General features: G+C 47.4%; 1 protein-coding gene across 4 annotated transcripts in view; it reads left to right on the top strand.

Annotated features, from left to right (window-relative positions):
• The window catches only part of SIK3 (SIK family kinase 3), a 74,858-nt gene that overhangs the window by 22,763 nt on the left and 34,169 nt on the right, over window positions 1–17,926 (top strand). For all 4 annotated transcript variants that reach the window (XM_046903808.1, XM_015298232.4, XM_015298230.4 and 1 more), the window contains exons 2-3: window positions 14,793–14,909; window positions 16,641–16,704. In XM_046903808.1, the coding sequence (XP_046759764.1) occupies window positions 14,868–14,909; window positions 16,641–16,704 (106 nt within the window). In that variant the 5' untranslated portion in view covers window positions 14,793–14,867. The remainder of the gene's footprint in view (window positions 1–14,792; window positions 14,910–16,640; window positions 16,705–17,926) is intronic.

The raw sequence follows: 17,926 nt of genomic DNA, 5'->3' as shown, positions 1-17,926 counted from the left end.
CATATGGAGCATGGTTTCAGAAGGTAATTTAAACAAATGGAGTGCCACTTCCAATTTTTCAGGCTTCCAGCCTGGGAGCCAAAGCTGTTTGCCTGGCTCCAGCTCGCCCACCCTGGCTGTGTCAACTCCCACGTGGGCTGCCGAGCTTGCAGAAAACCCTCTGTGGCCCCCCTCCCATTTCCATGTGGAAAAACCCCTTGGCCCAGAGGTACCTGGCACTGCTCTGGGTTGTGGCATTGGTGTGGGTGAGGGCAGGCAGAGCAGTGCTGTGCTGCATGGGGAGTGGGGCGAATGCATGGGGAAAGCCCTGTCCTGTGCATGCACTGCACTGCCTGTGTGCTTCTGGAGCTAGATGTGCAAGCTTCTGACTGTGACTTCCATGTCTTTACCGTGGTTTATGTTTGTTTTGAAATAGGAGTTCAGCTAGGTATTAAGTTAAGAGTATTAACAAATGCCATCTCATGCAAGGGTTTGTTCTACTGTCAGGTCTGGTGCATTTGGTCAGCATTGGATACTGCCATACAGAATATCATTTCCTGGTGGGGTGCATTAAGAAGGCTGAGTTGTTAACAGAAAATATACAGTATCTGTGTCACATGTGGACAGCAAGAATTTATGGGAAATACATACACCTCTGGGTTTTGTGACTGTTGGACTCAACGAAGCTCTTAAAAGAAAAGGTATGAAGTAAACCTGCCTGCACAATTCCTTTGTATTAGACTAAGAATTTGATAATTTACAAATATTTGACTGGGAGAGGTTGGTAGCTTCTCTTCCTAATGCTGAGTTGGAGAGGATGAGAGGTAACCAAATTTCCAGCGTAATGAAATCAGCCAGCCCCAGTCTTCATTTCCGGGTGGAGCTGATGGGGAGAGCCCTCTGAGGAGCAGCAGAACACAGCGATGCTGCATGGAGCAAAGCAGCCTTGAGAAATGGCTTGGGCATGGTCTGCTTTCTTGTTTGCACATGGGGTGGGCAGGGAGCCTCAAGGAGTGGACACAGAATCACAGAATGGCTTGGGTAGGAAGGGACCTCAAGGACCATGAATGTCCAACCCCCTTGCCGGGCAGGGCCACCAACCTCCCCGTTTATCAGGCCAGGCTGCCCAGGGCCCCATCCAACCTGGCCTTGAACACCTCCAGGGATGGACGGGGCATCCACAGCCTCTCTGGGCAGCTGTTCCAGCACCTCACCACTCTCCTGGTAAAGAACTTCCCCCTAACATCCAACCTAAATCTTCCCTCTTTCAACTTAAAACCGTTCCCCCTTGTCCTGCTGTTATCTCCCCTTTCAAAGAGTTGACTCCCTTCCTGTTTATAGGCTCCCTTCAGGTACTGAAAGGCTGCAATGAGGTCACCCCGCAGCCTTCTCTTCTCCAGGCTGAATAAGCCCAGCTCCCTCAGCCTCTCCTCGCAGGGGTGGTGCTCCAGCCCCCTGATCCTCTTTGTGGCCCTCCTCTGGACCCCCTGGGGTCTGAAGTGCTCCTTAAACATGATTCAGTCCTTTTCTTCTGTACTACTGCACTGCTCAGCGGTTCCTTGAGTTGTAACTCCCTGCCCATCTGTACCTTACATGGACTCAAAAGCTCAAATACCGAAAACTCAGCCTTGCGAAGCTGTGTGCTGCAGGCTTGTTTTAAGACCCCCAAACGGATCTGTAGATTGGCTTTATTTGTTTGGTTTTTGTTTTCTTGCAGTTTCTGCAAGCATAAAAGAGGCTTTGTCCTCTGCAGGGCCCAGAATTTCACACGTACAAGGGGAGGCATTGAGCAAATTCCAGGCTGCGGCTTTGCTTCCACGTGCCCCTGCTGCATTTACCTGTATTTAGTGCCTGTCTCTGACTCAGTGTTTACTCTTCAGTATTTAAACATTCCCTAGAAATTAAATCTTTTAAGAACATTATTCTTCACACCAAGTGCTTGCAGAAGCCCAGTTGTGCGATGCCTACGCTCATGTATTGGCTGCTGTCTTACTCCCTCAGAATGTGATTTACAGTGGTAAAGCAGCAGCTACAACTACGAGAGTTTCAGTACTACGATTCTGAAGGCTGCTTTCAAAATAGCAGCGTCTCCCGCTCTAAAAATACTCCATTATCCCTTGTTTTAATTTCTTTTTTTTTTTTTGGTGGTTGTCAGGCCTGTGAGGACTGCTACTGATAAGGAAAATCAGATTCTGTTGTTAGAAATGGCTTGTGTGCTTCTCTAGCCTTGTAAGGTGGAAGGTGACTCTTTAAGGCGTCTTGTGCAGCTATTGCTGTGAAAGGATCTTCTGTCAAGCTTGTACTGTTATGAAATAAATGTAAATTTTAAGCTAATCACTGTGTTCCTACAGGAAAAAAAAACCTCCTTGAAGCTTGCAGGGGGAGAGGCTGCGTTCCAAAGGCTACAAGGAACAGGTACTTGGTGCCTTCTGCCATGGCTAGCAACTGCTAGTGGAAATAGCTGCAAAGCTTTCCTTGTCCCCAGCAAGCTATTAGTTTGTCCTTGGTGAGAGTGAGGAAATTTCTCACTTTACTTAAGTATTCCCCCTCTCACTGGTTGGTGGAAATACCGCTGTAGAAAAATATGTGTGTTTAAAGCCAAACTTTATGATGGAACATAAGCTGTGAACCGTGCTCTTCCTTTTAGCTGTCATAACCTCCTCTGAGCTCAGAGGGCTGAAGGCAGCTGTGGGCTCTGTCACCCAACAGAGGGCACAGAGGAGACCCGGAGATGTGGTTGGCTGCAGCCATCAGTAGGTGTTTGGGGTAATTTGGGTGGGAAGAGGATGAGAGGTAAGGACTGGCTCATGGGTGGTGGACTGTTTGGCCTTCACAGTGCTGCTTATCCTTGGGTCGCTGTGCCTTCTGCAGAGCCGGCACCTCGAGGCTGGTGGGAACTGGCTCAGCAATGACATCAGCACTCAGGATTCAGCAGTTCTGGCTCTTCCCCTGGCTATTGCCAACATTTTTCACATAGAAAAGGACTGCTCCCAGAAGGAGCATTTATATGGGTGGGAGAAGCTGCCTGAATTAAAGCCACTATTGAACGGGTTGGCTGCTGCTGGGAGCAGATGAACCGTGGTGGCTCTCACAGCGCCTTGCAGAGCGGGGGGTTTTCATCATGAACGCTGAGGGCAGTGCACGTGTGTACTGAAAACATCATTGTTCTGGGCCTGGCATCTCGGGATGTGCTGATAGGGGGCGGGTTTGATGCTAAGCAGTAAGAAAGTGAGGTTTACATTTTGTGACGGGGCCACTGCTTATTTGTTCCCATAGAAACTGCCAGCTAATCACAGCAAACTGCATAAAGGCTGCTGCTGGAAATGCAGTCTCTAAAAATTTCTGAATACATCATCTAGATCTGCCATGTGCTCTGCTTCATCCTTCACTTTGCTGTCAAGATCTCGGTCCCTCCCTGCTAAGTGCACTTGAGATCCAGTAACAGCAGTGCGTTTGGCATCCTTAATCACAAATGCAGTACTATCACCTTCTGATTGCTCTCCTAAACTTACCAGCTGTGGAGAAGTGTTTATTTGCTCATAGGGGACTAGCAAAAGATGGGAGCACCTTGCAGGGTCTCCTGCCCTGCTCACAGCCCTGTTCTGCAGCCTCCGTGGTGCTCTGCTCACAGCAGGCTGTCGCCTCACGCTTTGTTCATCTGAAATACTTACCTTCTAATGACCACGTGCAAAACCTTAACTAGCTGATGGTTAACAGCTGCATTGTGACTTGGTTTATTGGGTGTGGTTTCTATGAAACCAGATATATAAGTATTTCTGGTTGTGTAGCAGACTGTATAGGTAGTGACATGGAGATATTTGCGTTTGGTGGACAAAGACGATTGCCAGGGGTCAGTCCCTCACCATGTCCCTGCTGTGGTCTTGGTTCAGCTGTCCCTTGACACAGCAGTGAGTTCTGCTGAGGTCCCTGGGGACAGATCTAGCTGGGGACTGCAAGGAGTGCTCATAATTCAGTGTTTTGCACAAGTTTCTACTGTTAGGCGGTCTTTAAGCTGCAGCATTATCATGCTATAATTCCCTTTTCTAACTATTCCTCTTGGTTTAGTTTGAATATCCAAGTAGATTCACTTCACTGTTACGATAAAGGAAAAAAAAAAAATACCAGCCTAACACTTGCAGGCTTAGTCTATCACTGTGTGCACGAGGAGGGACAAGGCACCAGTGCTTCGTGTCTCCTACAAATCCACTGCTGTTTCCCTTCAGGACGTGCACTGGTTCCTGTGCAGAGGCACCTCCTGGTGCTGGGCCAGCTGCTTTTCCCCCTGGCAGCTTATGGCACGCTGGTGGCAGAACTTCTCGAGTTGCATAGAGAAGTGCTCAGCCAAACCAGAACCACTCTTGGTGCATGCATGTTGTCTTTGAAAACAGCTGCTGTGGGGCAGTGCTGGCGGTGTGTATGCTGGGCTGAGGCATGCTGCTGTCCTGCTGGTGACCTCTGGACCCAAGTAGAGATGGTAGCAACGTAAGTGCTGCTTAAAAATACTCACAAGCAAGTGTACTGCATGTTTCTGAGCATTGCATGCACTCTGTCAACTAAATCTCTTTATTTTTCTGCTTTTGTTTTTTAATAAACCAATTCACTTGCGTTCACATCTGAGTTATGCTTTCAGCTGTGTACCTGAAATGTACCACTTTTCCTTGTTTGTGTTTAGGTCATCAGAGTTGAAGCAAAATGACAAATCCAGGGTACCTTTCAGTAAAACAAGTAAAACCTGCCTGCTCCAATATCCTCACAGCTTCCAGCACTCAGAAGCGAAGGCTCCGTGTTAGAATTTGAGACGTTCTAAAAGTGTGGAAGGAGGTGACGTGCTCTGTCCTTCTCCACCTTCTCTCCAACAAGTCTCAGCACTGCAGCAAGCATGGCTTAGTTCTCCAGCGGGTGACCAGTGGCTGCTGCTGCCCAGCATTCTTGATGTGGAGCCTGCTGTGACAGATTTCTTCCTGCATGCGACTACATTTCCAAAACTGTGCTGCTAAGCAACTCTGAGAGCCCAGGGTTGCTGTAATGTAGTGTCAGTGAGTAACAGTCTTGTATTATTTCCTCCGGCTCTGCTGACTGCAGGCAGGAGCATTAGCAATACAAGAAACACGATAATTACAGTGCAGGGGACCTTGGAAGCAGGTCTGGGCTCTGGCTCTGACCCGAGCTGGGTGTGTTGGCTGAAGCAGCTCCACACCACTGCTTGGTTCTGGGCAAAGCAGTGATATGTTTGTTGCAAAGAGAGTTTATGCTCCTGCTTTTGCAAGATGTTCATTCTTCAATGTGATGTGTATTAATAAAATTTCACTGATTGGACCCAGCAGCCCCTTTTATTTTTAGCAGTATTGGCCCTTGAGCAGCCACTTCTCATTTTAAAATGGCAATCTCTAAAGCTGTTACAAATCAAATGTCTGTCAGTCAGTTTCTGCTAAAACCACCTGGGATGCTGCAGACAAATGGGAGTTGGGTGTTGAGAAACTCAGCCTTGTTTCTGTTGAATGTTTATGTTGCAGTGCAACCTTGAGGCTGACCAGCTGGCTGTGCCTGAGCATTCCTTGTGCTGTCCCAGCATTCAGCACCAGTTGGGATGGGATGATTCCGGGTGAAATTCCTGCAAGTCATGGAGGGCTTGGCTTTCAGCAGCACACTTTTTGATGTACTCAGAACCTGTCTAATTCTCCTGATATTGTTCCAGCCTGCTGGATGGTATTGGATGTCGCTGGGGAGGCTTACACACGTCACTAGTACTATAAATGAATTCACTGTAGTCTCCTCCCCTGTGCTGTCTCTGCAATTAAAATAGCAGTGGAGAACCTGGTGCGTCAGTGCCCTCCAAAGCAAGCTGCAGTGCTTTTGGTCTCACCTGGTTGCAGTTGGGCACTTCCTAGCAGTGCCACGGCCTGTCCTGTTCTGAGCTGTAGTGCAGCATCAGCATTTCTTAAGGCTGTTAGAAGGTGCAAAACGAAGGAACACCTTCTGGACGTTTGAGTTTGCTAAAACCTTCACAACAAATGCAGTCTGGTGACTGCACCTCAAGCAGCCTTTGGCTGCAGAGCTGAAGACTGACTGTTGGCGGTGGCTGTGTGCTGGGCACAGGGCTGAGCTCTGCTGGTGCCAGGCTGCTCTGCTTCCCAGCATTGGCCTTCCCTCCTGCTCCTGCTGGCTCTGTCTCCAGGCAACCTGCCCTCCCGCAGGATCCCCAGCCCGTGACGTCCCTGCTGTTCTCCCCCTCCCACCTCTCCCCCTCAGCTTTTTCCATCGCCACTGAGGTGCAGAGCTGAATGTGTGCAACTGCTTTTTGTTTCCCTCCTACGTGCAGTTGATGTGTGCTTCTCTCCATGTGTGGGAAACGCAGCAGATAAAGGATGAGAACATCCTGTGTTGTCATCTGATTTTCCCAGGCCTTTCCTCCCTTCTCCTTGATTTAAGTGAGGTTAGTGCTGTGTCCTGACAGCCAGTGCTGCACGGATGCACCCTAGCCTTGCTTATCTGTACCGAGGCAGAAGTTTAACTATTTTAGTTCCTTTATAAAGGAAGGCTGAAAAAACACCCTGAATGTAGTGCCCTGAAATAAAAGGATGACCTCTATGGAGAGGGGACCAAGATGGGCAAACTTCCTCCCAGAGCTGGGTTCAGTTCTCAGATTCTCTCCCAGACAGGGGCCTGGAGGCTGTGCAACAGCAGGCAGCCATGTGGGCCTGCCTGGAGTTGCTGCATTGCTCTTTGCTTGCTGCACCAATAGGACTCAAACACTGTCTGCAGAGCAGCTCATGCTTACTCAACCAGGATCTGCTTTTTCATCTCGCATTTGACAAGTTAACCAGCTTAGATAGATTGAAACGTGCCACCATTAGGTTCTGCTCTGCTAAACCAACCTCATTCAAATACTGGTTTTAATTAACAAGTGCAATCTTTGTGCATTAAGTGTTGCGATTGCTTTTAATTTGCATAGAACCCACGGAGGTAGCTCTGCAGATTGTCAGCGGATCACAGGCTGAACCAGGGCAGGATGTGTGTCTGAATGCTCCTTCCTTTTGCTCCAGCAAACCCACACTCTACTTGGCTGCCTCAGTAGATCCCACTGTAATTAATGGAGGGCCACTGCTAATGTTATGAGCAAAAGCTGCTTTCCCATTAATCATCTGTCTGATGTGTTTTGCACCTGCAGCACGGGTTAGATTTGACCAGATAGTGGCCTAATTTGCAACTTAATCTCTGTGAACTGATTAAAGCATGTGCTGGTTAGGGAGATCTCAATTTCTACAGTGGAAAGCTTCTCATTAGATGAGCTGTGATGAGGTAGAAATGAGCTGTAAGGAAGGCAAGGAAGAGCTGGCCCAGGATCAGCAGGGGTGGGCAGAGCACCTTCGTTAGCTCCTGCTACCCTTTGCTGCCTTGGGCTTAGGCTTACTTGGTATTGATCCATAGATATTCTGCCTTTGTAGTCAAGCTGTGAAGTTCAGCTAAATCATGTTGGTATTCAGGTTTTCAGACCTACCCACCTATGCAACATGGTGTAATAATCCTGTAAAATGTAGAAGCTGGCTGGTGCAGTTCTTTCTCTTCCCAAGCCATGCATCTTCGGTTTGAGATGATATTCTCTGGCGTGTCTGTGTCACGAACTGAAGCATTTACAGCTACAGAACTTCTAACTTGCTAAAGAAGTTTCTTCACGTACTGAAATGGTTCATTCATCTAATTAGCATTTCCAGTTGTGTTTCCCTTGTTGCTCTCTGGGATCTTACCATCCATCGTGCTGCTCCACAGGCCTGGATGCAGTTGGTATGAGCATGCTCAGCAGGCAGCAAAGGTAACTTGGAGTCTGTTTCCTGCTGTTACCCAAAGTGATGAAGTAATTAAGAACAGCTCTCCAGAACCGCACTGTTGCTGATCTATGATGCAAGGAAACAGTGACAAGTGAAGGAGAATACAATTACTGGAAGCTAGCTCTAGCAAGGCAATCAACCTGGCTTGCTGCTTGCAGAACATTAGTTCTAACTTACTGAGACTGCAGGAGCATAGCTATCATCCCTTTTATTTTTCAGAACAGGGAGGAAAAAAAAAAGCAAGGATTTGCATTTGGGATTAAGTCACTGTTTGGCACTGAAGCTCACGCTGTGAAGCAGCGCGGATCGGATGTGCAACTCCTGTATGCATTTGATAGCTTCTTTTTGAAAGGAGAAGCTGCAACTGCTGGCATAAAGTTGGTGATAAGCTGGGAAGGGAGGAATTGGTGCTTGGGCTGTGTGTGTGGCTAAAGTTTGGGCTCCTAGAGGGTGTTGTGGATGAGTTTCCTCTAGCTGTGATCATTTAAACAGCGTGTGTAGGCTGTTGTATGTGCACTGAAATGGTGAGGTTTCTGTACTGGGGTTTAGCTGGTATACCGGGCTGCAGATGTGAGCGTTGTTTTTCTGCCTCTGTCATTGAAATTCCAGTCCTGTTCCCCTGGGGACGAGGAAAGGTCATAGCAGAGTACAGCATTCACACAAGTGGAGTATTAACATTGCAGCAGACCAGGAGGATTTGGGCATATTGACTTTTCTCCAAACACCGTCAGTATATTCTTCACCTTGTGCACGGTACAAGTCACTGCATTGATTCTGAAGAGGGATGTGGACGAGGTGATAACTTCCTTCCTGAGCAAATGCAGCTTCGCTAGACACATTCTGGTCCACAGTTTCCTGCTTTCAGCAGCTGCCAATGTTTGCATTTATGCCACCTCCAAAAGCCACCGGTTTTGCTGCAGAATGGCCTAGTTTTATCTGCAGCATCGCTTTTGGTTAGGTTCATTCTGCTGGTTACTTAATTCTGAGGTGTAGGTACCTCTCATGCCCACCAGCTTGTCGAGGGAAGATGTTCTGGTTTGGTGAAAAGCATGCTGTTGTGCAGCCAGGTAGGATGCTGAAGTGAGTTGGCTTTGTTCTGACCTCTGCATGTCCTTCTCTAAGCAGTGCTTAGCTCCAGTTCCCAACCTATCACACCCTGCCTCTTCTTTTTCTGCACTTAATCTGGCCTTCTGCAGCTTATTTACTGGTTAGTCCCAAGACTGCTATGGATGCCAGCTTTGCATTGGTTCCATTATGCCATGGGTGGTGGAGGAGCCGAGCTCTGTGGACACGTTCATCTATAGCAGAATACATCTGTGAACATTCATGGAGGGTTTTCCAGGAGGAATTTGAAGCAGAGGGACTTCTCTGAACAATTCTAGGAACTGTGTTTTTCCTAAACATGCTTTATGTTTTTTTTTCCAGTGCAGTCCGTTTGTCAGTGCCATCTGTTGGCTCCTGTTGCATTGAGGAGATCGATTGCTGACTTATGCTAACACTTACTGGCACTATTATTTTGTAACTGATTAGATCGATCACGTGGTCATAGTCTGAAAAGTGCGTGGTTTTTCCTGATTTTTAACTTATGCCACTATAGAAGCAACTGAGCTGTATTAATGGAGGTGGTTTCTTTGTGGAATAGTCATCCAAACAGGAGACTTTAATCAGAGTTATAGCTAGATAGAGTGCTAAGTTACAGCTGCTGAGTGCTAAGTGATAGATGTTAGCCCAGGACAGTGAGCCCAACTGCAGGCAGTGTGGTTGGTCCCTTCTGTGCATGTGCAGTGTTGTGAGCCATTCTTCATGGCTTCACTTCAATGCAAGGTGGAATTGACAGGCAGACCCATTCCAGTACATCCCAAACTCTTTGTGAGTTTGAGACGTAAGAGAAAGTGGTGCCACAGAGGCATTCAGCACCCAGGTGCCTCCTGCTCCATCCTCCCCTGCCAGGAGGGATTTGTTCTCCTTGTTGGCAGGGCAGCAGTGATTCAAGGAAGTATGCATGAACATGAGCCACGGTAGCTGATAAACAGGATGTCTGGATAACTTTGAATTCCTACAAGTGGGTATTATTTTCTGCACCGAGACTAATGCTCTTGCCCTTGGCACAACCCTTTAGCTCTCTTCCCAACCCAGGGATGGTGATGGGTTAATCAGGTGATGGGCTCTCTTGACCTGGATCAGTCACCAAGTTCTGGGTTGCCTGGGGCTTTGGGCGTAGTAAAGTCAGCTCAGGGCTCAGGCTGGGAGGCTTTTTCACTTGGAGTTTTGCTAGTTTTCAGGTCTCTATAAGACTGACCTGTTAATTTTGTACACATCTGCTTTTAAAACCCTCTTCCTTACTGCAGTCTCCTATTAAGAGCAGGTTGGCTGGCCCCCACCATTCACACATGCCCAGCACAGCTTTAGAATCAGGAAAACACAGAGCAGTGTTCAGCTGGAGCACACCAGGGGAGGAGAAGCGTGGAGATGCCATGGCCAAACCCTCTGCCCCAAAGGGCACAGCCTTGTGGTCATCAGCTTGAAAGCCTCACCTTCTTTTTGTGGATTGTTGTTTTTAGGAACTTAACTTTTCTTCCAAGTAACGATTTGTCCCCCAAACTACTGGTGTGTGAGTTGGCTCCGAGGAGGAAGAAAATGAAGTGTTTAGAAGTGGTGGGAACATTTTGTTAATTGGTAGCAGCATGCATGGCCCGGAGCTGGCGTGTGTCCTGCTGCCTGTAAGCTTCATTAACTTTTGATAAAAGAACAGTTAATTTTTCAGACTCCTTTTTACAGAGCATTTCATTGTTTAAGAAATTAGATTATGGTTTTCTTCCACTTTTAATTGTAGCTTAACTCGTGCTTTATTTAATGATGTTTAGCCTTCCTCTCTCCTCCCTATGCTTCTATGTGGAATTTGCAGGGATGGGGGAGTGCACTTCATTGGGGTTGAGTCGCAGTGCTTCAAGAGATTTGTTCCTTTTGCACAAGTGGTGCTACAGAGCCATGGTGCCATAAATGCCAGCGTTTCCCTCGACCGGAGCAGGAAACCCATCTGCCTGTGCTTCTCCTATGGCTCTGACTGGTGTGAGGTGTGCTTATGGCTGCAGCAGCTGTGGGCTCCGTCAGGGCCATGCCTTCATCCCCAGCAGCCACCCGCCCTGCGTCATTGACACGGATCTGGTTGTTGCCGGCTGAAGCTGCCAACGAGGGCGGTGATTGATGGGAATTGTCTTGTGAGTGATGGGAACATTCGTCTGGGTCTTAGCTGGTAGCGGTGATGCCTGGCAGAGGGGAGGGGAGGGGGTGAAGCAGCACCCGGCTCCTTCAGACTCTGCTTGGCATGAACGATGGGCTGTCCTCCTCCCTGAGGTGCACTGCAGCCCTCTGCCAAGCCCACAGCACTGACCCAGCAGCATTTCTCCTGGCCCAGTGGGACGGTGACCCCACTGAGTGTGCTGTGCTGATGTGCATGGAGGGTGCTGGCGCCTGCTGTGATCTGTCAGCTCCAAAACAGTACAATTAGAAGACTGGTAAGAAAGCATTAGCAACAGGACCAGGAATCCCAAGCAGTGATTTATGGAGAAAATGGTTACTCACCTGCTTGGGCACTATTATCATGCAGCTCATGGAAAGTGCCTGTGCTTTGTAAGGGAGCAGGACTTGTGGCCCTGATTCCAGGGCTGGATAACCTGCGGGGTTGGCCGGAGTGTGGGCAGGTGTTTGCATGCAGGTGAATGACTGAACCTCCATCCTCTGTGCGTTGCTGATCTTTAGATGGAGTCATGTTGGCTGATGTGAGCCCTCCTTTTTGTTGAAATCCCGAGTCATCTTTCAAGGGAGGGAGGATAATGGCCAGCTGGGAAATGCAGGAGTGGAGAAACCAACTCAGACTGTTGTGTTTTGTTTAACCACTCCTTCACTCTGGAAAAAAGGCATCCAAGCATCTGACACAAACCCCACACAGTTCCTCCATCAGCCCCCAGCCCTGGCACTCCCTGCACGAGGGGATTTCCTACTTCCACCCGTGCTTTGGTGAGGAAGCCCTGAATTTCCTGAAACTGGAGCACGAGGTGCTTTCCCCAGGCTTTTTCAGGAGACTTTTACCTTTTATGTTATCTCTGTCGCTGGAGGCATTTAAATTCAATGAATACGTTTGGAAGAAACTCCTTCAGAAGTACCGGGTCTCTCCTCTTCCTCACTTTAGGGGACAGACTCAGGTTTACTCAAGGGCCACCCATTTGATGGGGAAGTTGGAGCTCTTTAAGAAGGCAGTGCTGCCTTACACCTTCTTACACCTTCTTACACAGGTGTGTGGGATGGCAGCACTCTGCCCTGTGCTATCAAAGAGGAGCAAAGGAATCCCATTCCGTTCTGAGTTATATCCCTTCATATGCTCTGCCTACCTTGAACTTGGCCAGAAGTGTCAGCTCAACTCAGATAATTAAGCCGGGAAATGAGATTTCCTTTGAGCAAATATACAGCTGTGAAATAAGTAAGGAGCTTAGGAGTGCTCCAGACCTGTGGATTCTCATTTAAATATTTGTGCCTGAAATGAGTCATGTTTCTGGGTAGACATCTTGCCTCCACTCTTGCAGGAAGCTTCTCACCGTCTTTTTAAACATCGTTGGTTTAAGCTTTACAAAAGCTTGTTCATGTGAGGCAGGTCCTTGGAGGGAGGCATGCGAGCATTCCCAAACCTCCTCTGACTCTCTAAAGCTTTCCTGTCCACTCCTGAGCACTGTCCTTGAAGCCTGGCGGTGCGGACCTCCAGCAGCACAGCTCACAGCCGCACACTGCTGCATGTCTGCTGGGCCATGGAGGATGCTGCCAGCCCGGGATGCGGCAGCAACTTGTCACCCTGTTAATCACTGCCTGTTAGTGCCTGGCAGCGGCGTGCAGGGGCTGCTTGTGCTGCTTCACCTTGTGCCTTGGCTCCAGCCCTGCTGCTGCCAGCTACTCCTGACGCTGAGTGCCAGCCCTGGCTGCTTTACAGCTTCTGTTCTTGCTGTAGTAAGCACGCTCGGTGACTTGGATGTCTGGAATGATTCCTCTGCTCTGAGTTAAGTGTTTCAAGTGAAAAAACCAGCTTGTTGTACATAGTGCCTCTTCAGGGTTCTGCTCACGTGCAGGGCAGCTATTCTTCTGGCAAGGACTTTCTCATCGAATACATAGCTTCATTTTCATTTGCTTCAGATCATTCCTTTAAAGATCCTCGAGATAGTATTGTTCCCTCCCCTCCCCCACCAGATAGTGCCATGTCTCTTAGAGCATCGTTTGGCATCACACTTGGGGTTTGGTACCACCAGAACCCAGACCCACTTGCTGCTATCCATGTCTGCTTTCCTCACTGGGGCTGGCAGGGAGCTCTGCAGAGTGCTCCTGGGCCACCCCTGGGCAGGCAGCAGCAGCCCCACAGTGCTCCCATGCCCAATCTGCAGCTGCAGAGCCCTGTGCTTGGCCCTGTGCACTCGGGCTTCCCCTGCTGCCAACACCTGCGCTGGGTGTGAAGGTCAGGGCTGTTAGTTTGGAGCTTGGATGCATTCCAGTCGCATGTGGTGCAGTTTCTGCAGGCTGATTCAGTGTCAAGCTCTGCCTTCCACCAGCAATGTCTCGTTTGAGGGAGAAAATGGGACTTCTGTATGCTTTTTAATCATGACAGACTTCAAAGGTAATTGATTTTTCAAGATAATTGTAGAGTCATTTGAGTTGGAGTGGACCTATGAAGGCCATCAAGTCCACCTCCCCTCCAACAAGCAGAGACATGTACAGCAACATCAGGTTGCTATATGTATTGCAAAGGACTGGGCTGCAGAAGTGGTGATTTCAGGAGTACTGCTTGAATTGACTGTGCTGAGGAGCGCCAAACCCCAGCACTGCTGAGGCGGTGATGGCACAGTTCCTGTGGCAGACGGTGTACAGGTGGTGGTCTTGTTGAGGAGGGCCAAGAGCCCAAGCTATTCTCTTTTAAAATTGTTATCCTTCATGTAGTGCCTTTGAAAAAACGCTCTTATTGCTGGGGCAAGTGTCTGGTTGCAAGGCAAATAATGCTTTCCTGGTATCTCAGAGCCTCTCGTTTCTATAGGTGTTGTCTTTGTGCTGTCACAACTGCAAGTTGGTTGGACGCCATCACTCCCTGCAGCACGACTGTTGTGCTGTGTGCTTGTGCCTGCAGGACCAGGCATTCCTGCTGGTGGAATAAAGGCAGAAAGAGCCTGCAACTGACCTCTGTGCAAAGCATTTGTCCCCATCCCTAGTGAATGCTGGAGCCTGCTGCAAGCTTGCGTTTACATAACTGGGCTTAGAGCTCCTGTGTCACATCTTTCCAATTGTGCATCATCAGCACTTCTGCCCACAGTGCTGCTTTGCATGCCCTTCCCCTGATCTTTATGTGATTCTGCAGTCTTCTTGGACAAAAGTCCTGCAAATCACACGCCAGGAAAGCAACCAGGAGAACTTGTGTAAAAGTGGCTCTTTTCTCAGGGAAAGTGCAGTCTCTATGCAGAACAACTTGCTGGTGGATGTTAATTCAGCCCACAAATCTTGAGCTGAACTAACATAGTGTAGCTGCTGCCTTGCACTGAGGTTTGTTGCTGGCTGAAGTTTGGTTTGCAAGCAGCAGTGCAAATGTAGTGTTTGCTGCTCACAGGGTGTGCAAGACTTGTTAGCTGCCTGACATCTCCTCACTGCTATATGTGTCTGCCTTACTGCAGTAAGCAAGCCACGGTGTGTGGGTGATGCCGGAGCCCATTGCTCTGGTGCCTTTCCCTTTCCTTCATTGCCCCCATCTCTGTGTTCAGAGCCCCTGGAGCTTACTGCAGGTGAGGCTGTGCAGAGCTCCCAGGCTCACCGAGGCACGGACTACAAAGCACAGTTTTCATCCAGTGTTTAGCACAGCGTAGTCTTATGTGCAGCATTTGTTTTTGTTTTTGTTTTTTTTTTAATGTTCTTCCACATATGTGATTGGGTAAGTAACCTCTTTTTTAACTTTTCCCCTTCTGCTAGGTTGCTATAAAGATAATTGATAAGACACAGCTGGATGACGAGAATCTGAAGAAGATATTTAGAGAAGTTCAGATTATGAAGATGCTCTGCCATCCACATATCATCAGGTTATATCAGGTAGGAGCACTCTGCAGTGAGTTTTCCCTCTCTCTTCACTACAGCTTTACATTGGATAGTAGTGTGTTCCATAGGGTTGTCCCTCTCTTTCTCCTAGGCGAAGTACTGGGAAAGTCCTTTATATTTTCAAGGTCCCAAAGTACTTTGGTGAGAAGGGGACAGGCAAAAAATGTGGCTAACCCTTCTCTTTTCTGGGAGATCACACTTCCGCTGGGGGCTGGCCCTTTGCCATTACTTTATGGCTATTGTCTGCTTTTCAGCTTCCCAGTTGAAGCCGGATGTGGGCTACCCTTCTCAAAGGGAGAGAGTAATTCTCGTCCTCTAGCAGGACTGAGAGCATGCTGCTCTCCTCTCCCTGCACAGTTCCCTGGTGGCTTGTGGACTTGCTGATCTGTTCTCTGCTTTCTTGGAAGGTGATCAATAGCAGTGGCACACCTGCTTTTGTCCGATGTTTGCAGACTTTTTGCTTCTTTGGCATTTTTACTCTGCAAACAGAATTGCCAGAGACAGAACTCACGTGTGCTGCTTTTTACGCACGTATTCAGCATGGTCAAACAGAACAGCAGGGAAGTTGCAACAAGCCAGAAGTGAGCAGAGTGATGGGAACAAGGAAGTAAGAAGGACTGACACCTTGGTGAAATGCTCAATGCTGTTCTGGAAACTGATGGATTGCTGAAATATTCCCTCTCTGAATCTTTGTGATTCAAGGCCTCACACAATTATTTACAACCAAAGAGTGTTTGAGAGCTCTGTATGAATTCTCTTCTGTTGCATGCAATCTGATTTCTGGGAAGCTGTAGGAAAATGGCTGCTTATCAGTCCCCTCCCAGAACCGACTGCTGCCTGCCAGGCTCGTGCAGGACCACCTGCCATCTGCTCACAGCCATAGCCTGAATTGGGAAGGGAGGGAGCTTCCATCCCAGCTCTGGTTGGGAAGTCAGCTCCTCTTTGGGCAGGCACACACATTGTCCAGAGTCCCTTATCTTGGGAAAGTATTACAGTGCAAGAGACTAATGAAGTTGAGTAACCTGCTGTTTGTGGCTTCCCTTCTCCGATGGCAAGCAATGGAATGTGGAAACTTGAAATTCTGGAGAAATAGTCGGGAGTTACTTCCTTCTGTAATGGGATGTTCATGTATGCATTTTAAGGGGGAAGTTAAACCCTCAAGAGTGGTTATGCCAATCTGCTCCTGATCTGTGCCTGGTGGATGTAAGCAATTATTTGGACTCCAAAGAGTTAAAACTGAACAGAAGCGAGAGATGTTAATGTTTAGCTATTTTTGCCAAATAGCCAAAATTGAAATGCCTACAGCAAACACTGCAGAATTATGACACTTTAAGATACTTAGGGAATGTCTCTTTGTAGATTGATTCCTTCATGCTTTTTTCTTGTCCCCAGAATCCTAAATAAGAGTTACTAAGCCTGGATTTGGGAATTCAGAGCCTTTCATTGTTTTTTATCAGGAATCTGAGTTGAAAACTGTGTTTTGTTGAAAGTGTAATACTTAGAAGGTAAAAAAGGAGAAAGGGTCTATAATAATAATAGTCATAAAAGATTTTGTTTCTCTGGAAACAGAAATATGCAATATTAAAAAGAAAGAAAGAAAGAAAGAAACTAAAAACCACCCTATGTTTTGTGGACGTGTTATAGAAGGAATGCAAATTTTCTATCGTGTTTCTTTTTGCATGAAGCAGTCTCCTTTATCCATTGCTTTTTTGTCCTTATGTCCAGGTTATGGAGACAGAGAGGATGATTTATCTAGTGACAGAGTATGCTAGCGGAGGGGAAATATTTGGTAAGTACATTTATTGCATTCTTTAATCAGATAATGCACTCAGTTAACTACAGTAAACTGAAAATAGCTGCCATGCTCTCTTGTTTCAGCTGGGAGATGCCCTTCAGCCTGAGAACTTTCCATTGACAAAGGGGGTAAAAAAATAAATGATACCAACTTAATGGAAAAATAACTTCCATAACCTCTGCTGCTTCTTTGGGTTTTGTTGACAGGTGGTGCTGCTCCTCTTTTATGCTGTCTTTGGATTAAATAAGTTGTAACAGTAACCAGTTGCATATGATGCTGAGGGCTTTGCTTCCCAGCAGGTCATCTGGAACTTGTTGACTGTAGGTCAAATGCTGGCATGTGTTAGTAGCATTCAAAAACAACTAGGCTCCTGTAGTTCTGTAGTATTTCATTCTCAAAAGCATGTGTGTATAAGTATATATATGTATATATATATAATTTTTTAATATTGAATGTTATCTTAGCATATGTTAGCTATGTTCATTTTAAACTCCACTGTCTGCTAGCAAGGTTTCATCTGAGCTTTCTTGGCCACAGAAGCTATTCTTTAACACACACACGCACACAGAAGTATCTGTGCAGCACAATTGCAAGAGCTGTTGTCTGACTTATTGGTTTGTTTGCTCTCCATTTTGTCCTGTTCAGTCAGTGCAGGAATCTCACTTTTGTTCAGTATCTCTTACCCTGTTGGAAGTGAAGCTGAGTGCAATAAAAGATAAAGGTCTTGATGAGACAAGGGAACCCCCAGATTATTAAAAATAGGGCAACTTTAGCTGGGAAGTGCTGATTTCTAGTGAGTATGGTCTCCTAACTGTTCTTCAGTACCATTGTAGATGGTTGCCATACTTTCTTCTCGACATGGTCCACATCCTTCACCTTCCTTCTCCTTTGGAAGGTGACAGCTGAGGGAAGAGGTGAGTTGTGGCTGGTGCTTGCAGAGCATGAATGGTGTGGTGAAACCCTGCCTTCACCCAGCTGAGTCTCCCAGTTGTTTACTCAAACATTAATCATGGTGCTGAATGCTCAGCAGTTCTGAGGGCTTGTGAAACTCATCTGATGTTGTGCAGCAAGCCATAATTGCAGCACAATCATCTGAATGTGTATCAGACGCTGCCAGTGGTTATGAGACTTCACTTGTATGTGGATCAGTGCAGGAAAGTATGAATTCCTTTTGACTTTTTCTCCCTCTTCTGTTGAATTTGGCAGAGACAATTCA

The sequence above is a fragment of the Gallus gallus genome, chromosome 24 (assembly GCF_016699485.2).
Source record: "Gallus gallus isolate bGalGal1 chromosome 24, bGalGal1.mat.broiler.GRCg7b, whole genome shotgun sequence".
Taxonomy (NCBI): Eukaryota; Metazoa; Chordata; class Aves; order Galliformes; family Phasianidae; genus Gallus; species Gallus gallus.
The sequence above is the reverse complement of the archived record's forward strand: the minus strand, read 5'-3'. Positions and strand labels throughout refer to the sequence as shown.